Raw genomic sequence first — 19,530 nt, 5'->3', positions numbered from 1 at the left:
AAACGGATTCAAAATGGTAACTCTTAAATTTATTATTATAGAAAAAGTGTGACACAAAAACGTTATAATTGTGAAAAATAATATTGTTTTATTTAATTAAAATCGTGATTATAACAAAATTTACAATTTACAAGTAATACGTTATTTACGTCATACATGCATACGTTATTTACATCGTATATGCATAGTATGTACAAATTATTAATATTTTCATAAGGATTAATTTGTATAATTTTCTTTTATAGGCTGCTACAATTGCAAAATATGCGCACAAAGAAAAACTTACATTAAAAGAATCAGCGTTGAAACATGGAATAACGGCGGAACAATTTGATCAATGGGTCAAACCTGAACAAATGCTTGGGCCGAAATAATTTCTAAAAAGTTATTTAATAGAAACACATGCGTGCACTTACGCGCGCGCGCGTGTGCATACATATGTACTTATGTATATGCATATATGGAGAATATATGAGTTGTTATGTTCTTTGCAGAGCTTCTTTATTTTATATCTCTTATATTCAAAATTTTTTATTTTTTAAATTAATTTTTTGAATGTTTTTTGTTTTTTATTTTTTTATTTGTATTGCTTAAAAAATTTTGGAATTAGGAAACGAATGAGAATAATATCATATTTTCATTTTACATATACTTATATGTCATATGTGAAAAATATATGTATTTTTTATGAATAAAGATTAGAAAAAGAATATTATTTCCAATGATTTTGTAAGATATATAATCGAGTGTTTTATTTATATATTTCTATTTATAATACAGTAATACAAGATAACATCAGTATTAAAGAGTAAAATATAAAATAATCTACATTTATATTAGGTGTAAATAATATAATCTATTAAAGTCCCAGAAAAGTAGAGAGATGCAAAGTAATATATTTTATATATCTGCATGAAACTGTGTAAAAAAATAAAAAATAGAAAATTCCTGTGATGTGTTTAATTTGTTACACAGCCGAATAAAATTAATAACATTAGAAATGGGCAAAAACAACATTAATTATGTAGACCTCACCTTAATGACACCTAATAATATTTTTTTCGAGTGTTTCTAAAAACCTATAACATCAGCTCGATATATTAATTATTTCTCTCATCATCCTCTATCCTAAAAGAAAAGGATCATATTAAACATGACAGACAAAGTTGTTCTACTTATTTCATCCTAAGTTCCACGAAAAGAATTTCTCCTTAATCTCTACTTAATAATAGTTATCCTTTTCATTATATTTTCCAGGTTATATAAACATTAAAATATTTGTCTCACTCTATTAATAACTTTATAGAAAAATTTTTCACAAAACAAAATACAAATTTTTCGAATAATTCCAACAATAATTTTTTCATACTACCATACGTTAATTCAATTTCCAGAGAATTCTCGGAAGTGTCCTAGATGCGCACAGTAATAAACGAGTGAGGCCCGATTGCGCACATAAACGATCGGATACAGTAATTTTTTCTGATTGAACACGACTGCTCCTATCGGACACACCCTATTGAACAGGAGCGTCCCAGATGCGTACGGACACATCAGGCTGAGTGAAACGGACATAGTGCGAAACGGAAACAGATCAAATGCGCACAGAACAAACGGACTTAACACATGGGTTGCGACTTTTCAGGGCACCCCTACCAACGAGGTGAGTCCAGAAGGGGGGCAAACTTCCCCGTGTGTGTGTGTGTGTGCGTGTGCGCGCGCGCGCACAAAGCATTCTCTGCACTACATGGGTTTGCGACTGTGTCCGTTTCGCATTGTGTCCGTTTGTTACTGTGTCCGCTTAGTCTGTACGCATTTGATCTGTGTCCGTTTCGCACTATATCCGTTTCACACTGTGTCCGTTTCGCTCAGCCTGCTGTATCCGTTTATTACTGTGCGCAACTGAGACTTACTGTATGGGACACAACAACGATCGGACATAGAAATAATTGCACACGGATCCGATTGCGCACGGACCCATTTGCACACGATACGATTCAGCATCGCAGATAGTACATGGATTAGCGACGAGAGGAGGCCGATAGTGCGGCTGCCGTCCCGGTGCACGTTTGTGGTATGTGTTCGGCGAGTCGTAGTCGCGAGTGAGTCCCAAGGTCAGAATTGCAAAGTTAGCTCATATTTCCTAACACCAAAAAAAATTTTTTTAATGTTGGTCCGGCCGACCAGACTTTTTTATTAATGAGGTGGGAATGCGTTTACGCATACCCTCGCCGCGTTATTTCATTGGTGAGGGTTATGTGGGACTTACGGGTTTGTGAGTGGGAGGCTAGTCCATCCCTTTCACGCGTGCAAGACCCGGTCCCAGATAGCACACGGATGTCCAGGACGGACTTCGTGGATATCCTGAGGACGTCCTGATTTTATCCCGGGACGTCCTCAGGACATCCTGAAGAATAGCAAACGAGCGCCACTTTTTAGTCTTCAGGACATCCTGAGGACAGTCTACCGGACGTCCTGAGGATACCACAGGATTTCCTCAGGACATCCTCAGGAATAGCAAACAATGACCACTTTTTGTCAAATTTTTTAGATTTTTTTTTAGGATTTTTGATAAATGTATCGATTTTTTATAAGAATTGAAACGTTTTTCAGAAAAATTAAAAAAATAAAAAATTCCGATTAATTTACAAAATTTTTTAATATTCCTATCCAGACAGCACACGGATATCCATACGACATCCATAAGACGTCCTTAACGGATATTGAGGATATCCACAGGACATCCGTTTTACGTCCTTTGGACATTCTATGGACATCCATGGGATATTGGTTTATGAAACTGGTGGACATGCTATATCCGTGAAATATGTCCGATGGACGTCCTTGCCGATAAAAAGCGGCATTCAAAATTAAATTTTACATTAAATAAAAGGGTAAAAACAGAATAAAATATATAAATATAAATATTTATTTTAGAAATTATATTATTCTTTCGATAGATTATACATTAAACAATTTTAATTAAATAAGTATCATACGTATAATATTAATTAAAAAATCAGCTTAAAGTATTTTGTAATTATCACAACATATATATATAGTGTGTATCCATTGTTTAACGACTACCGTGGAACAAATATTCTTTATATTGCAGACAATGACTGCAGCATGCGAGTAATCTCATCTAGGCAACAAATGATTGTGACTCGTCAACTATAACAGAAATTAAATTTTATGTTTATACACACACATACACATATATACATAGACTACAGAGTAAACTGTATAAAATCTTATTGTGTGCCATTGGCTTTGCCTCTATCTGGTTGATCAATTCGCCAATATATTCCATCACAAACTCAACTTTAACGAAAATGATGGTGCTCAGCCGACGCTCGCTTGCTCGTAGGCTCTGATTGTTCCCGTTGCTTCAATCTCTAATCTCGTTGCTGTTCTTTATCGAGACCTTTGTCATAATCCGCGTACACTTCGCCGTCGTCTATTACCATCTGTAATTATACGTCTAGAATTCGTCGCTGCTACCGTGTACACGTAACCGTTCTGTTTACGTACGTAGGTCAGAGCAAGCGAGCGTCATCATCATCATTCTCGTTAAAGGAGAATTTGTGGTGGAATATATTAGCGAATTGATCAATCAGACAGAGGCAAAGCTAACGGCACACAATAAGATTCTTTGCTACTCTCATAACTTATAATTTCTGAAAATTTTTAGGATTCTTACCTGACTGTGTAAAACATGCCAATAACCAACAAAAACCTAACCACTACTAGGGCCATATTGGTTTTAAACGGGCATATTGCTTTTTAGTTCACTTATGCATGCAGATGGTGCTGGCGGAGCGAGTACAAATAAGGATAGCATATGGACATACAAAGTGGTCCATTTTAGGATATCCCTTTAATGTCCACAAATGTATATCCTATAGATATCCTCATAAAGTCCATGGACTTCAGGACAAGAAATGGACATAAAATGGATATCCATAGGATATCCTGTGCTGTCTGGGTAAGTATTTTTAACAGTTTTTGAGAAGTGAAAAAAAACTTTAACAAAAAATTAAAAGTTTAAATTATTTCTACGATAATTTTGTAAGAAAAAAAAGCTATACATGTTTCAGCGACAGTTGTACCTGTTAAAGCATGTTTAATCTCTGTACCCGAGAAAATGGTCACCCATCCAAGTATCAACCATCGCCGACGTTGCTTGACTTCGAAGACCATACGCATCCTAACGCTTCGTAATGATCCATATGAGTATTTTCTTGTTTATGCATACATATTTGTTATAGATCATTACAATAGATGTCAGAAGGATGAAACATATATAGTTAACTTATATTTTTATAAATAAATATAGTTTTACAGTTTTTTTAATTATTTTTACATATGCGCGCGAAATAGCATGTGGAATAACTTATTAAAAAAAGTTTTTGCGCCGTTCGTATAAAATAAAATAAAATTATTTAATGTCATCTTTTATAATTTTTTAGTATTGTTAATATGCCATATTGTTTCAATAAGTGTAAACATTCAATCTGACTTTGAAGTCAACATTTTTACACATTTAATTTTGCAATACATTCTAGAAATACGTACGATATTCAAAGATTTCTCACTTGCTATATTAATTTACCCGTCTTTTTCAAAAATTAATATACGTCTAGGATGTCTCTGAATACTAATTTAGGATGTCCTGAGCATGGTGGAAGGATATAAGGTGTGCTCATACGCATATGCTTTTTAACAGCCAATGAAAAGTTGCTTCCAGATACCGCCATCTTGCCGCGGTATTTTCAATTTGTTATATCATAATAGTACCTCAATATCATCCAGACCAGAGTATTCAGACTCCAATTCTCAATAATTCGGAAAAAGGCCTTATTCTAAATAATTACAAATTATTAGAGATGAAAATAATTAAAGGTGATAGTTGGGATAAAAATAAAGAGACTAACTTTTTCATAATAGGGCCTTAACACAATGCCAGACAACAGGCAATAGGAACAGAAATAATGAAAGAGAGAAAGGATCTCTTCTTTCTTTCTCTTTTTCTTTAAAATGGCCGCATCTGGAATCTGCGCAGAACCGTACCAAAATTCGTCTTGAGTATGAGCACACTTTATATCCTTCCACCATGGTCCTGAGGACTTTCGTAGGATGTCTTGAGGACTTTCAGAATATCATATTCTTAGAACATTATGGGCTATCTAAAATGTTTGTTATTTATACAGTCATTATATTTAAAAGTTTCCGAAGAAATGTCTTCAGACATTTTGTAGCTAATGAAACTCTTTATACAATATTTTAAGAATAACGTTTTCAGCTAGAATACATATATCCTCAGGACATCCCAAGGATGTCCTCAAGACATGAGTAAAATTTCAATTTATATTAATACTATTACAGAATTTAACATTCTAAACTTACTTTAAAAGTCAAATTTATACATAAAATATTTATATAAGATATTTACAATAATACAACTATTATATCCTGACAAGATCCCAGGACATCCCGGGACATATTCAGGATGATCCTGAGGACGTCTTGTGCTATCTGGGGTAATACCCACCAAACCCACCTTGGGTGGCCGGTACTGCGTGCAATAGGGGGGGCCCTCCGGGAATCGCTTTCCAGCATAACTGCTAAAGACCTATAATCAAAGATGCGCCAATGGCCCCCCACCATGACTGCTATCCACCATCTTGTACCCATACGGTGACTGGATGAGGGCTGGGGCCGGGAGCTGGGGTCTGGGGCTGAGGTCTGGAGTAGTGGAGATAGTAAACAATGCGAGTCTGCTCCAAGTTGTACGAAGCCATATAACAGATGCAAATTTAATTTTTCTTGTTCTTCCTGAGTGTATCGTCAAAATATAGTGACCCTCGAGAGTGCAGAGATTGAATTACCTTATAATTTCTGACACATATTCCTTTAACCTATACTGCTCAACACAGAGCACTCTCCCCTCTTCCTCGCCCAGCGTGGGTACGCAATGGCGGATAAACCATGTGACTCAAGTGACCAATCAAAATTGTGTTCGCCATTGGCGAATCTTTGATTATAGGTCTTTAATAACTGCTGGTGGGCTCCCCACGCTCGCGCATCTGTGATCGCGTCGCACATCGCGCCGGGGGGAGGAGGGAAGGAGCGCAGGCGTCTACCCCCCCGGTCAATCTATATGGACATGGACAAAACCCACTACTACGGGCCGGAGCAGAGAAGAGGCCACCACGTCTCACCCGCGACCACTACTCTCTCTCCGGGGAGAGAAAGAAGGGGGAAGTGTTCAAAACCCATCTCGGTATAGAGTGAGTCCCAGATGCGCACAGTAATAAACGGACACAGCAAGCTGAGTGAAACGGACACAGTAACAAACGGACACAGTAATAAACGAACACAGTGCGAAACGGACACAGTAACAAACGGACACAGTGCGAAACGGACACAGTAACAAACGGACACAGACCAAATGCGCACAGAGCGAAACGGACACAGTACGAAACGGACACAGACCAAATGCGCACACTGCACATGCGCACAGACCAAATGCATACACGGAAAGTCGCAAACCCATGTGATGCAGTGAATGCTTTGCATGAAATTGTTGATATTGCGGCAAAGGAAGCAGCATCTCTGACAAATGCTCCCACTAACAGACTGGATTATAAGCAGGTTTTGTCCTCCATCCTGGATTCGTATAAAAAGATAGACGAAAATTTTTTGACAGAAATCAATGTTGGGACCGGGATTAACTACATGTCATTCCTCTCTGATATTGATGTTCACTTTTTAAGGAAAAAGAAATGTAAATTTAAAAGGAAAGACTCTACTGTCTTGAATAGAATTATAATTGGTTATGCTTATTCACGAAGCTTTCTTTTCAAAATTGGAACTGTAGACTCTCCTGCTTGTGATTGCGGTTTTAATATCCAGGACTTAAATCATATTTTGTGGTCATGCCCTTTGCATGAAATTGCTAGAACAAAATTTATGGTTTTGCTGCTTGCTGCGGGCCTCCAAGCCCCCTTTTCTTTGAATAATGTTATCAATAATTTGAACAGGAACGTTGCCAAGATCCTAATTGAGTTTATTTCAGATTGTAAGATTAACATATGAAATATTTATATACTACAAGTCGAGCTTCAAACCAGGAACTTAACCAAAATAAAGGGTAATTTTACTCATTACCGGAAAAAAAAAAATCAAGAAAGATATTGTATTGAAAACAACTCTAACGATTAATCGGATCTACAAATTATCAGACTCACTCTCCTCAAGAGTCTGATATAGGTCATAGACCTTTATAAACCGTGGTACTGTGACCCTTGCTTTGGGTCGGAGATCCATCTGGGGAAGATCAAGAAGAAGAAGAAGAAGAATGCTTTGCACGCACACACACACACACGCGCGCGCGCGCGCGGGGGTGCAAGGGGGGCCTTCGGCCCCCCCACCCCATCCAAATCGCTAACTTCTTCTTCTTCTTCTTTTCTACCCTTTGGATTTCTGTCCCGGCGGGACACAGTACCAAAAATTCCAATTTTGTAAGACGATGATCGTAGGGGTAAATCACGTCTTGAATCCTTTATTGGGAGTCCTTTCTCCTCAGTAGCACCTGCAAGGAAAGTCCCTTGGCAACAGCTCAGCATTAATAATATCTAATCCTATCAAATCTTAATTTTACTTGCCTCCACAAAGCTGACCATGGCTTTAGCTATATTTTTATTAATTACCGACATTACATATTCGACTGAAAAAGGAGATTGACACTTTAATTCTAAAAGTTTTCGGTATAATATTTTTCTTGAGTCATTATAATTGGGGCATGCCCAGAATAAATGATTGGAGTCTTGGACCTCAAATCCACACTCGCACTCTGTAGATTCCCTTAAACCAAATTTCTTTTTGACTGAGTTAGTGTACGGGTATCCCGTGATCAATCTATTTAATATGCATTGTAGTTTTCTAGATAACCCGAATTTGGATAATGTTTTAACATTAATATTTACAAATCCATTCATATAGTAATTCCCGGTTCCGATATTAATACTATTCATATAATCCGAATTAATTTGAATGTAGTTATTTTTTAATGAAGAGATAACTTCCGAGAATGTGATTTGATTTTCTAATATTTCACCTACCAAAGCAGCTTCTTTAGCCGCATTATCAGCCGTTTCATTTCCAATAATATTTTTATGTGCAGGACACCATGTGAATCTTATAGAGCCCCCCATTTCTTTTAAGCGCATGATTCCCGCTCTAATTGCCTCGGTAGAAGGATTGAGTTTTTTAATTGTGTTTCTGAAGATTTCAGTAGATGATCCAATAATATCCAAATTGCTCCTGGAGTCCGAACAAATATTAACGTGATTCCATCCGTTAGCAATTGCTAAATCTATTGCTTTGATAATAGCTATTGATTCTGCAGAAAAACTACTAGTGTAATGATTAAGCTTATATTTAAAAATTGAGTTGAAATTACTAATAAACAAACCGCTTCCAACTAAGAATTCTCCATCATTCAGCTCCGTACGTGAACCGTCCGTATATATTGTAATTTCATTATCAACACTATTGTTAAAATTAATCAGATTAACAAAAGCATTGTTTGGATTATTACAATGTAAAGATAAGTAACCTGTTCTGATATCAACTTCCACATTTTCCAATTCCTGCTGGAAAGGATATAAATGGATGGGATGAAAATCCCATTTAGCTAAAAATCTTTCAAATGGTTTGATTACTGGCCACCTTTTAACCATATATGGAATATTTCTTTTAGCTATTTGTTTAGTTTGAATAACTGTATGAAAATTTTTTATTTTGTTGACTATAGCGTTACTTTTCATTTGGATAAGTTTACAAATATATTTATCAGTTTTAAGACTAACTCTACTCATGAAACATTTTTGGTTACTAAAATTCCATACTACTCTATTCGGGGTCGACCTAGGAAGACCGGTGGCTATCTTAAAAGCACTACACAATATTTTCTCTAAAATCCTTACATTAGAACAAGCCGCACTAATAAACCACATGCTTCCCCAATCCAGCTGTGCTCCTATTGTCGCATTAACAAAACTCAGACTCTGACGCGAATCGATCCCCCAAGAAGATCCAGCCAACCATTTAAGAATGTTATTATATTTCATCGTTTTAACTTTAAGTGTACGAATATGGTTGCTCCATCGTAAACCCTCATCCAATATCAATCCCAGATATTTAATTTCTTTTTGTAGCTTAAGTGATCTATGGTCTAAGATTAGTACCTCTTCATTTAACGTTCCCCTCTTCCTGTTGAATATGATCGCTTGAGTTTTAGAGATTGATAACTCCAATCCTATGGAAATTAGCCATTTTTCTACATTTAAGAATGCTGTTGATAGAGAATTTTTGATTCTATTTATATCATCATCTGTGCACAATATTGCTATATCATCCGCAAATTGGACAGTTTTACAATTATGAGGAATCTGCCAGAGAATGTCCTTGACATAAATGTTAAAAAGTAATGGGCTAAGTGAAGAACCCTGAGGTAAACCCCTTTGGATACGCCTATTAGTTATCCAACATCCTGATTCATAGAAATCCACATTCCTAGGGTATAACAGATTTTTTATTGCTATTTTAATCTTAGAAGGAATAGCCAGGTTGTTAATAACTGAAAATAATATTTGTCGATTCACATTATCATATGCTGCCTTTATATCCAAAAATAAAGCTCCAGTCATTTTCCTTTCAGAAAACGCTTTATAGATCTCCAAATTAACCAATGCTAGACAATCTTCACATGATCTACCTCTTCTAAATCCAAATTGACATCTGGGCAAAACTCGATTAATTTCAATAAATCTATCTAATCTCTTAAGTAACAGCTTTTCATAAATTTTAAGAACATTTGAGGTTAGTGAGATCGGTCTAAAATCATTATTATTAAGTTTTGGAATCAACGTAATGTCCACCTTAAGCCACTCTGTTGGAAATGAGCCGTCATCAATTAATTTATTGAATATTAGCAGCAGGCAATCCATAGCTTCTTTTGGAAGGCACTTTAATAATGGATTGTTGAAAAAGTCAGAACCCGGTGCACATCTATCTCTAGTTTCAAAAACGATTGCTTGCATTTCATGAAGTTTAAGTGGAAGGTTCCATTCCTCATCGTTTTCATTAATAAAAACATTGGTTTCCTCAAACTTCTGATGTGTCCACGGGGGAGTAATATTGTTGATCGTATTCCAAATCTTGATGTTCTTATATTCGTCTGGTGGTTTAATCTGATTAAGTGTAGCACTTTTTTTAAAAAGATTAACAGTATTCCAAAAGTTTTTTATAGCCACGTTGGAATTAAGATTATTCACTAGAGTTTTGAAATTTTCACTTTTCCTTTTTCTGATTGTCTTTCTTGTTTCTTCGGCTATTTTCCTATATGTTGCCAGAGTAAGCCTCGAGTAGTTGTTTTTAAGTGAATTATATGCTTTCTTCCTGTTTTCAACCGCCTTCTTGCATTCATCATCCCACCAGGGTTTATTCCTCTTTTTCTTATTACTCTTCTGTTTATTATTTTTAAAGTTGTTTGTTTTTGAATCAAACTCTTTAATATTACCTTTGCCATCAATGAGTCTAGCACCTGCTCTTAGTGCTTTATCCAAAACTTTATTATACCATTGGGTGTATAAATCTTTTCCTGACAACTGGAGTTCAGTTATGTTTTTCATGTCTTCAACCATTCCTTCATGCAAGAGTTCCTTATTCATATTTAGGGTGTCAAGTTTTCCTCTAGTTCGGATATCTACATCAATGTCTCTTCTGTGTGTATAGTTAGAATTACCCAGAACAATTTCGAAACTGATCGGGAGATGATCGCTTCCCACCGGGTCCATATCTGTAGACCAATCAAATATCCGAAGGCTTTCAGAAGTCAGTGTTAAGTCCGGACAACTAATACATTCTGGATTCGCCGATATCCTTGTGATTGAACCATTGTTAATAATGGTAAATGGTGAGACATCCAACACCTCTCCTTAGCATTTTCCCACCGAATTCACATACGATGAACCCCACAAGGGATTATGTGCATTGAAATCTCCACAAATGCAAATGTTAGAATGATCAGCTGAATTGAGAATACCATTAAAGAGCTCAATCCACCTTGCTTTATTAGTGCGTATGTCAGGAGGTCTATAAAGTGACATGATAATTAATTCATTGTTTACTTTGCCCTTATTTAATATTGAGATAGCTGTGTATTCAAACCCTAATTCCTGAGGGATTAGTATATTATGTTTTTTGACTGTTAGATTTTTTGATACTAGAATAGCCGTTCCTCCTCCAACAGCATTATTCGGTCTATCACTTCTAAAAGTGAAAAAATTACCAAAATCAAACTTGTGTTTATTCGAGAGCCAAGTTTCCTGAAGGCATATCACATCATAATCATTTATAAGGTTAGAGAATTCTAACTTTTTACCAATGATACCTCTGCAGTTCCACTGTAATACTTTGAAAGCGATAAGGAAAAATCAAGTACCAGATATGCCAACAGCTTCAAGATCTAGCAGAATCACTACTTGTTATTAACTCTTTCCTGAATTGCATTTATATAAAAAATTAATTCCCTGACCTTGCTTTCATTAGAATGTTCCGCATTCATTAACCTTGCAACATCATTCATAATTATGTTAGTATTGAGGTTTTTATTATAAAAAGAAGATTTATACAGACGAAATCTGGTGAGGTCCGATGAGGAACCAAATTTGTCTCTAGATGAGATTGTAGAAATCTTTGACGCTTGCGATCCCCTGCGAGAACTCGGTGGAATACTCAACTCTTTTTCTGAGGTCGGATTGTCCCTATTACCATCAACTTGCGTTGAGAATGTAATTCCTTCACGTGAATGAATAGGAGGTTCATTACTATCTTGCATTAAGGATTCAAATTCTATAAGTGGGTGTTGATTAATGGTTTTAAACCTTTGTTTAGATCTGCCAATAGGACCTCTGTTCAAATTTGTTAAACCTTTATTTTTTGTTTTATTCTCTTTACTCAAGTCTTCCACATGATCGTACAGTGACCATCCATTATAAGTTGATGACCTAAAAAGATGCGGAATTTGAGAAACTTTTGAGATACCCTTGGATTTAATTAGTCTTTTCGCACTGAACTGAGTACAATTTGCATATGCCATAACATGATTAACCAGATGATGATAAGTGAAGGCCATACAGTTCTTATCCAACGAAGAATGTTCTCCTCCGCAATTGCAACACTTGGGGTTGATCACGTTACAGCCATCCGAGTCGTGCTCCTGGCCACAGTATTTACATCTCTTTTTCCCCCTACATGCTCTCGCCGAATGGCCCCATCTGCTACAATTATAACACTTTCGCACTTTATTTATGTACGGAAGAATCCTGTATCTAACCTTGTATAAATAGACAAACTTCGGAAACAAATCAGTTTCAAAAGTGATTTTCACCGTAGACGAATCTCTAAGTATATTGTCCTTTTGATCCATGTACTTGAGTCTTTCTATATTCCTGACTTTAATTTTATCCTGGTGAATCACCCCAAACTCCAAGCTTTCATAAATATTTTTCACATCAAAATCCAAAGAAACATTTCTGATGACACCAGTGCGAAATAGTTTGAAATTCGGAATATATGCCAACCAATCAATTGGAAGAAGATCCTTATTATCCAAAAAGTTATTGGCCTCTTCGTAGGACTTGAAGCTAATACTAACGATATTCTTACCCTTTTTTCTTATATTTAATATGTTATCATATAATTGGTTCATGTTAGCCTCGCTAGTTTTATTAAAAATCCATTGGCCTATACTCATTGGGTGCAAGTTACCTATGTTAAATCCTGAATCGCCCTTCAGAGTTTCAATGTATATCAAATATGGTCCAGATATATTTGATGAATATCTGTTGTTTGAAGCAGAATTTATATAAGCTATTCTATTTACTTCAAACTCATTATTTTGAGCTGTCAGGATGGGTTCGTTCTCGTTGGAGATTATCACCTCTTGCACTACATTGGTCGGAAACTGATCTGCCTGATTAAAATTCTGGTCCATGGAGGGAGATGGATCCACAAAATATGTCTCTTTACTTAAAACGTCTCTAGATGGAGAATCATGAGTACGTTTCTTACTTGATCTACCTTCTTTACTTGAGCCAGGTTTGGCATTTTTACTCGTGGTTACAGAGGATGGTCTACTGGAGCTTCTGGTTTCTTGTCTTGACATTTTGGAAATCGAATTCAGGATCAGAGTCAGAGTCGGTTCAGAATCACTTGACCACCACTATTGATCTCACACTTCGCAATTTTAAAATAAAATTAGATCTTAATTTGGATATATAAATTCAAGTAAAGCACTAAGTGAGAAAATCCGAGGCAGAAACCGCGTTCTGTCTGAACAGAAGTTACCTCTTCAAAGCTTTGATTCAATTACAATCCGGATTCGAGGAACAAGACTACCAACCCGTCTGAAAACAGGTCTACGCATACGTATATGGAATATAATCAATTGACCTTGTAGCCAATGGAATAAATATCTTCTTAGACTAATTTAAAAGGCGCAGTTACTATATACAATTTTGGAAGATATAATTAATCAATAAATTAATTGCAATGAGTGTTCTCTCGTGTAGCATTTATTGCCTAACCACTAAGAAAGCACCCAAGACAGACACATAAGATAATACCCAAACCAAAAATCATATTAATATTAAACTTATAGTGACTCAAATGTAATACTCAAAGGTCCCGAACTTAGGCTCACTATACTAATGGTAAGATATTGATCATAAATAGGCTCACTGAAAACCATTACTACAACCAAGCCAACTCCTTAGCCACTTCATTATTTAAATATTATTTTTCCTTTAATTCGGATATCTCATTCTTATACTAACTTTTCAAAATGATATACTTAATATTTATCTATATATCTACTTGTTGAGCGATGGTGAAAAGTCTTTTATCTTTTTGGTTTAGTTGTATATACAATTTAATAAATAGACATTCTTATTATCTAGACTAAAACAGAGTAACATATACATATTAATAAATAAATATAAACTGCAAACTCTTATAATATTCATAAATCACATTAAAGCTACAGCATAAATAACAATATCACAGATAGAGCTATATATCTCGGGTACAGTTTTAGTCAAGTAGGAATTTGAGATTATATCAGACCATTCTCAACTCAATTTCCTTAGAATCACAGATCATTTATATAAATCAGGTATTATTATGGCAAGGAAGAAAATCGAGCGTGCATACAATTGAGGCCAAATAAAGTCAATAATAGCAATGTATATTTTAATGCAGAAGAGATAATATTTTTATTTTTATTTTTTAATTTTATATTATTTTTAGAATATTATATCCAAATTGAATTGGATAATATCAAATTCTCTCTGAGCTCAATGTTCGACCTTGCTTACCACTATAAAAGTGTTTATACATGTACTCGCCATGAAGTGATCACTTCACAATAGTGTGGTTATTTATCATTTATGATATCTAAGGGAGGTATGATAATCCTCCAAACACAAAACAAACACCTTCAACTAAAATGATTGGATACAAAAATCTTTATAAATCTAACATTTATTCGAATATATAATAATAGATAACTTCCATATTCTTGCATTTTAAAAGAATTATATAAATTACTATTTTCTTAAACAATTTTTTTTTTTTTTTTTATTATTATATTTTATACTATTCATAACAATTTTCTTATTCGTTCTTTCTTTCTTTTTTATCTTTTTATTATAAATTTATTATTACTGTCATTTTTAAATCTAACGTAAAATGTGGATGTATGTATAGAATAAGCCAAAGTCAGCCTATGCAGATAGGCAAAAGATGAGTGATTTTCTCATCAATAACTTGACATAATTAAATCAATTATTCAAAAATAAACACTGCCGAGCATGCTACCTTTGGGAACTAACCTTTTTGATTTTAGGTGTGAGAATCCTTAATTCGTCCTTTCTATGGATTGATTTCAGTAACAAATTCTTCTCTATTTGTCTCGTCTCTCAATTATTATTTCCTTAAGGATGCTGATGACAAGAATCCTCCCCTCAGGACAAATTTCGAGAAGTATATTCACCATGCGGTAGCTTCTTATTTCTATCCATACAAAATGGCCGAGAAATTGCGTTTTGGGAGCTTCGCCTGCCTCTCCAATAACAGGCGTTGCAATGGCGGAGATAGATGAGGTATCTTTTATCCACAAGTTATGCTGGTAAACGGGCGCCGTCGTAGATCAAATTAATGAAGCCGGAGAACTTAACTAACAGTGATACCGACTTATATAATGGTATTAAAACTTATAATGAATTAATGACTGGAGAGCCAGAGCGGACCACGTCCTTCCAATACGGCAGCCCAGAACGAAGTCAAATCGCTAACTTATGTGGACTTTACTCTGCTTGCAATGTACATGGATTGCATTTGGTCTGTGCGCACGTGCAGTGTGCGCACGTGCAGTGTGCGCATGTGCAGTGTGCGCATTTGGTCCGTGTGCATTTGGTCCGTGCGCATTTGGTCTGTGTCCGTTTGTTACTGTGTCCGTTTCACTCAGCCTGCTGTGTCCGTTTGTTACTGTGTCCGTTTCACTCAGCCTGCTGTGTCCGTTTATTACTGTGCGCATCTGGGACGCTCCCTCGGTGGTATATCACTCTCGTCGGAAAGATGGGGGCAGCAAAGGGGGTAGCCCTGGAGAAACCCCCATCGCTACGACAGCCCGCGCAATATCCCCGTATTGGGGAAAGGAAAAGGAGGGGGCAACTGGCCCCAGGCAAGGACAGAGCGGGGGGAGGGGCGTACGGCCAGTGGTCGCCGCGGCGCGCTCGAGCGTCCGCGTCACCCCTCCGGGACCAGGCCCCCAGCGGGCGGATCATCGGGACCCGGGGTGAGACCATTTCAATCGGTCAGCCTCGGTCGTCCCCCCGGGCCAATCGTCTTGTTGAGTGAGTCCCAGATGTGCACAGTTACAAACGAACACCACCAGTCAAATTCTATAAATTTATCTTAACCTTAACCAACTCAGGAATCTGATTGGTGGTATCCGTTTGTTACTATGCGCATCTGGGACGCTCCCGTTTCATTCGTGTCATCGTCGCACGCGCCGTTCAGCGTTTCAGACCCGATTGGACACGACCCGATTGCACACGACCTGTTTGCACACGAACCCAATTGGACACGGACTCGATTGGACAGACCCGATGAAACACGGACTCGATTGGACACAGACCCGATTGGACACAGTCTCGATTGTACACCGTCCCGATCGGACACAGTCCCGATTGGACACAGTAATATTTCTCGATTGCGCATCGACCCAATTGCACACGACCCGTTTGCACACGAACCCGAATGCAATCGGGTCCATGTGCAAACGGATCGGTGCGCAATCGGGTCCGTGTGCAATCGGGTCCGTGTACAAACGGGTCGTGTGCAATCGGGTCGGTGCGCAATCGCTTCCGTGTGCAAACGGGTCGGTGCGCAATCGGGTCCGTGTGCAATCGGATCGGTGTACAATCGGATCCGTGTGCAATCGGGTCTGTGTCCAATTGAGTCCATGTCCAATCGGGTCCGTGTCCAATCGGGTCTGTATCCAATTGAGAAATACTACTGAGTCCAATCGTTTATGTGCGCAATCGGGACAGTCCCTAGGACGAGAGGGGGCTATTATTCAGGGTAAAGAGGTACTCTACAAACTTCGGTTGAATTCGGGTACGCTCGATAATATTCGTGTGATGGGCAAGGAAAAGTGATTTTAATAATGAGTTGGATTTCCAATAACACTTTAATGTCTAATGTAACTATCTTAAAGTAGTAAATGCGATTAGACTGAATATAGTCTACCGGTACTTGGGAACTATACGCACCCTTTACTGTACGACGGTCCTAAAGGTTCTGCCCGAAAAAACAAAAACGCCTCACGCACGGACACGTCCGTTTTCCTACGTTTTCTCCCTTCTCTTGACCCACACACGCACAATGCAATCTATGAGTAAGCATGGAGAAAGACGCTCGGTCAACATTCTCGCATTTTCTTGACCTTTCTACATTTTTTCATATTGCGTCACCGGCGTCTCGGTAGCCTGAACGGCCCCGGGTTCCCCATACGAGGCCCCCGTGCACGCTATCGACCTTCACAACCGAGTTTTTCAACCCACGAGGTCGTTGATTACAATGTGGCTTGACAGCCACGTGTCCATGTGACTCGTGCCAAGAGACACCGGATAGCTTACATGTCAATCATCATGTAAAGAGAATGCGTACATTGTCCCTCCTCCACGCCTTCACAATGTATTGTTACAGACATAAGAAATGTATAGGAAATACATTCACAATCCGAACGTTCTCCCGTAACAATTTGACTAATAATTCGACATATGGCTGCAAGAGAGACAGAGAGAGAGAGAGAGAGAGAGAGAGAGAGAAAGAGAGAGAGAGAGAGAGAAAGAGAGCGCGAGCGAGAGAGAATATGACTGCAAGAGGGAGAGAGAGAGCGAGCGAAGAGCGAAAGACAGCGAGAGAAAGCGCGAGCGAGTGAACGACGGTCGATATAATGTCGAACATAGTCGAATCGTGACGGAACTGACCGAAGTTCATGGACTCTCCCCTTACCGCAAAAATCAGCTACCCCTCTTAAAAGGCTCCGTCTACGTTAGTCTATGGTCACAACAGCCTTTTTGGACAAAAACATAGTCTACGTCCACTCCGGAAGACTTGTCCAAAATCCGACCAATCGCGCTCGTCTCTTGTGGAGTGCCGCTTGGCGGTCAATTGTCTAGTTTACACCGAGCACTTGGTACGCGTATCAAATAGTAAATAACTAGTGAATGTGTTTAATCATTGGCTGATCAGCTTAAATTCACTACTTGATACCACAGTTTAGCTATAACCAGTTACGACAGTCAGCGAAATTCTTCGTATAATATTTTACGACGCATGCGTCAACTGTACTATCTAAAATATGGCGGACATGGCGAGCCACGCGGTACGAAGCTATGAGCTAGACATGTGATAATTGCGTGTTAGAGGTTATATTGTGTGAATAATTTTTCAGTGATATTAAGCGATATTAATTAGGTATTATTTTGAAAAGATTATTAATGAAGATCATCTTCAGTGTTTTTTTCATAATCATTTATTTTGAAATAAATTATAATAATGAGTAAAGTTAGTAAAGGTGGATTTTCCTGTGTCATGTGTAAAAACATATCTGGACGAAACGCAGGAATAAAATTTTTTTGTTTTCCAAAAAATCCATTTATTTATTATTGTTTAATCTTATTTCAGAATTTAACTTTTTTTAACTTTTTCTGTAATTTTTTTTATTTATTCATTTATCTCTTTAATAACAATTTGACACGAATCATAAGAAATATTTTTACTATCTTTTTTTGTTTTATATCTTTGAATAACGCGCTTTCTTACAATCCAAAACATGGCGGATGGTCACGTGACTAGGTAACATAAACATCAAAGGTTCCGACTGTACTGTCGTAACTGGTTATAGCTAAACTGTGACTGTGATGATACGCGTACTAAGGCCGGTATTCATAGTCAAATCTTATTTTAAGATCATCTCAAGTAATGTCTTAAGATGCTAATACGGCTCTGTGATTGGTTGATGGCATCTTAAGACTGTACTTAAGATGATCTTAAATATAAGAATCGACTATGAATACCGGCCTAAGACCCGGTTCCACAACTCACGGTTAACTGCTAACGGGAGATTAATCGACTACCTATCTTTCTCTGTATTAATGGCTTAGTTTACATCGTCAAAACCTTAGTACGCGTATTAAGTTTGGTGCGCACCAAAGCCTTAGTACGGGCGCGTTTACATCGAATGTACTAAGCATGTACTGTGAAAAATATAATACAAATGAAAAATATAATACAAATTTAATTCATGTTGATGTCTCCTACTAAGACATTTTCACACCGGTTTTTAGATTTTAGCACTGAGGTTATGCTCAATTGCTAAATTCTCTCTAAAATGCGTTTTATGCGTTTACATCGACATTTGTATCACTTGGTACGCGTATCAGTTTAGTACGATACTCCTACTTGATACGCTCGTACCAAATTGATCCGGCAGCGTTTACATCGTGCGTACTAAATATTTAGTACGAATTTGATACGAATATGGTACCTGATACGCGTATCAAATGCACGATGTAAACTAAGCCATTATCTAAGGAGAGACAGAAAATCTATTAACCTCCCGTTAGCAGTTAACCGTGAGTTGTGGAACCGGGCCTAAGTGCTTAGTGTAAACTAGGCAAATGATCAACCATCTATGGCTGCGTTCAGAAACGTCACCCGAGTGCTTTTGAGTATCATTTTATCCTTGTCTATCATTCAACGAACAACAATGATAGAATGATATCCGAGAGCACTCAGGTGATGTTTCCGAACGCAGCCTATCGTTGTGGACTCACGGTTTCTGGAAAGCTCTTTGACACGCGATGAAGTTTTTATCGCAATTTTGGA

General features: G+C 37.3%; 1 protein-coding gene and 2 long non-coding RNA genes across 7 annotated transcripts in view; 2 read left to right on the top strand and 1 right to left on the bottom strand.

Moving 5' to 3' along the window:
• The window catches only part of LOC105831621 (fumarate hydratase, mitochondrial), a 31,540-nt gene extending 24,390 nt beyond the window's left edge, over positions 1–7,150 (top strand). For 2 of the 5 annotated variants that reach the window (XM_036286770.1, XM_012671863.3), the window contains exon 7: positions 246–487. In XM_036286770.1, coding sequence (XP_036142663.1) covers positions 246–374 — 129 coding nt within the window. In that variant the 3' untranslated portion in view covers positions 375–487. Of the gene's footprint in view, positions 1–245; positions 488–1,394; positions 2,160–7,081 lie in introns of those variants that run through there. The other 3 variants (XR_004963234.1, XR_004963233.1, XM_036286771.1) reach the window with 3 other exon arrangements.
• LOC118645524 lies at positions 726–17,464 on the bottom strand. Its single transcript, XR_004963235.1, has 2 exons — positions 16,908–17,464; positions 726–1,128 (listed from the first exon to the last, which is right to left on the bottom strand). It is a non-coding gene; the product is annotated as an uncharacterized LOC118645524 (long non-coding RNA).
• Positions 17,465–17,531: 67 nt separating this feature from the next.
• Positions 17,532–18,895, top strand: LOC118645525. Its single transcript, XR_004963236.1, has 2 exons — positions 17,532–18,117; positions 18,499–18,895. It is a non-coding gene; the product is annotated as an uncharacterized LOC118645525 (long non-coding RNA).
• Positions 18,896–19,530: the final 635 nt, after the last annotated feature.

The sequence above is a fragment of the Monomorium pharaonis genome, chromosome 5 (assembly GCF_013373865.1).
Source record: "Monomorium pharaonis isolate MP-MQ-018 chromosome 5, ASM1337386v2, whole genome shotgun sequence".
In the NCBI taxonomy this organism is placed as follows: domain Eukaryota; kingdom Metazoa; phylum Arthropoda; class Insecta; order Hymenoptera; family Formicidae; genus Monomorium; species Monomorium pharaonis.
The sequence above is the reverse complement of the archived record's forward strand: the minus strand, read 5'-3'. Positions and strand labels throughout refer to the sequence as shown.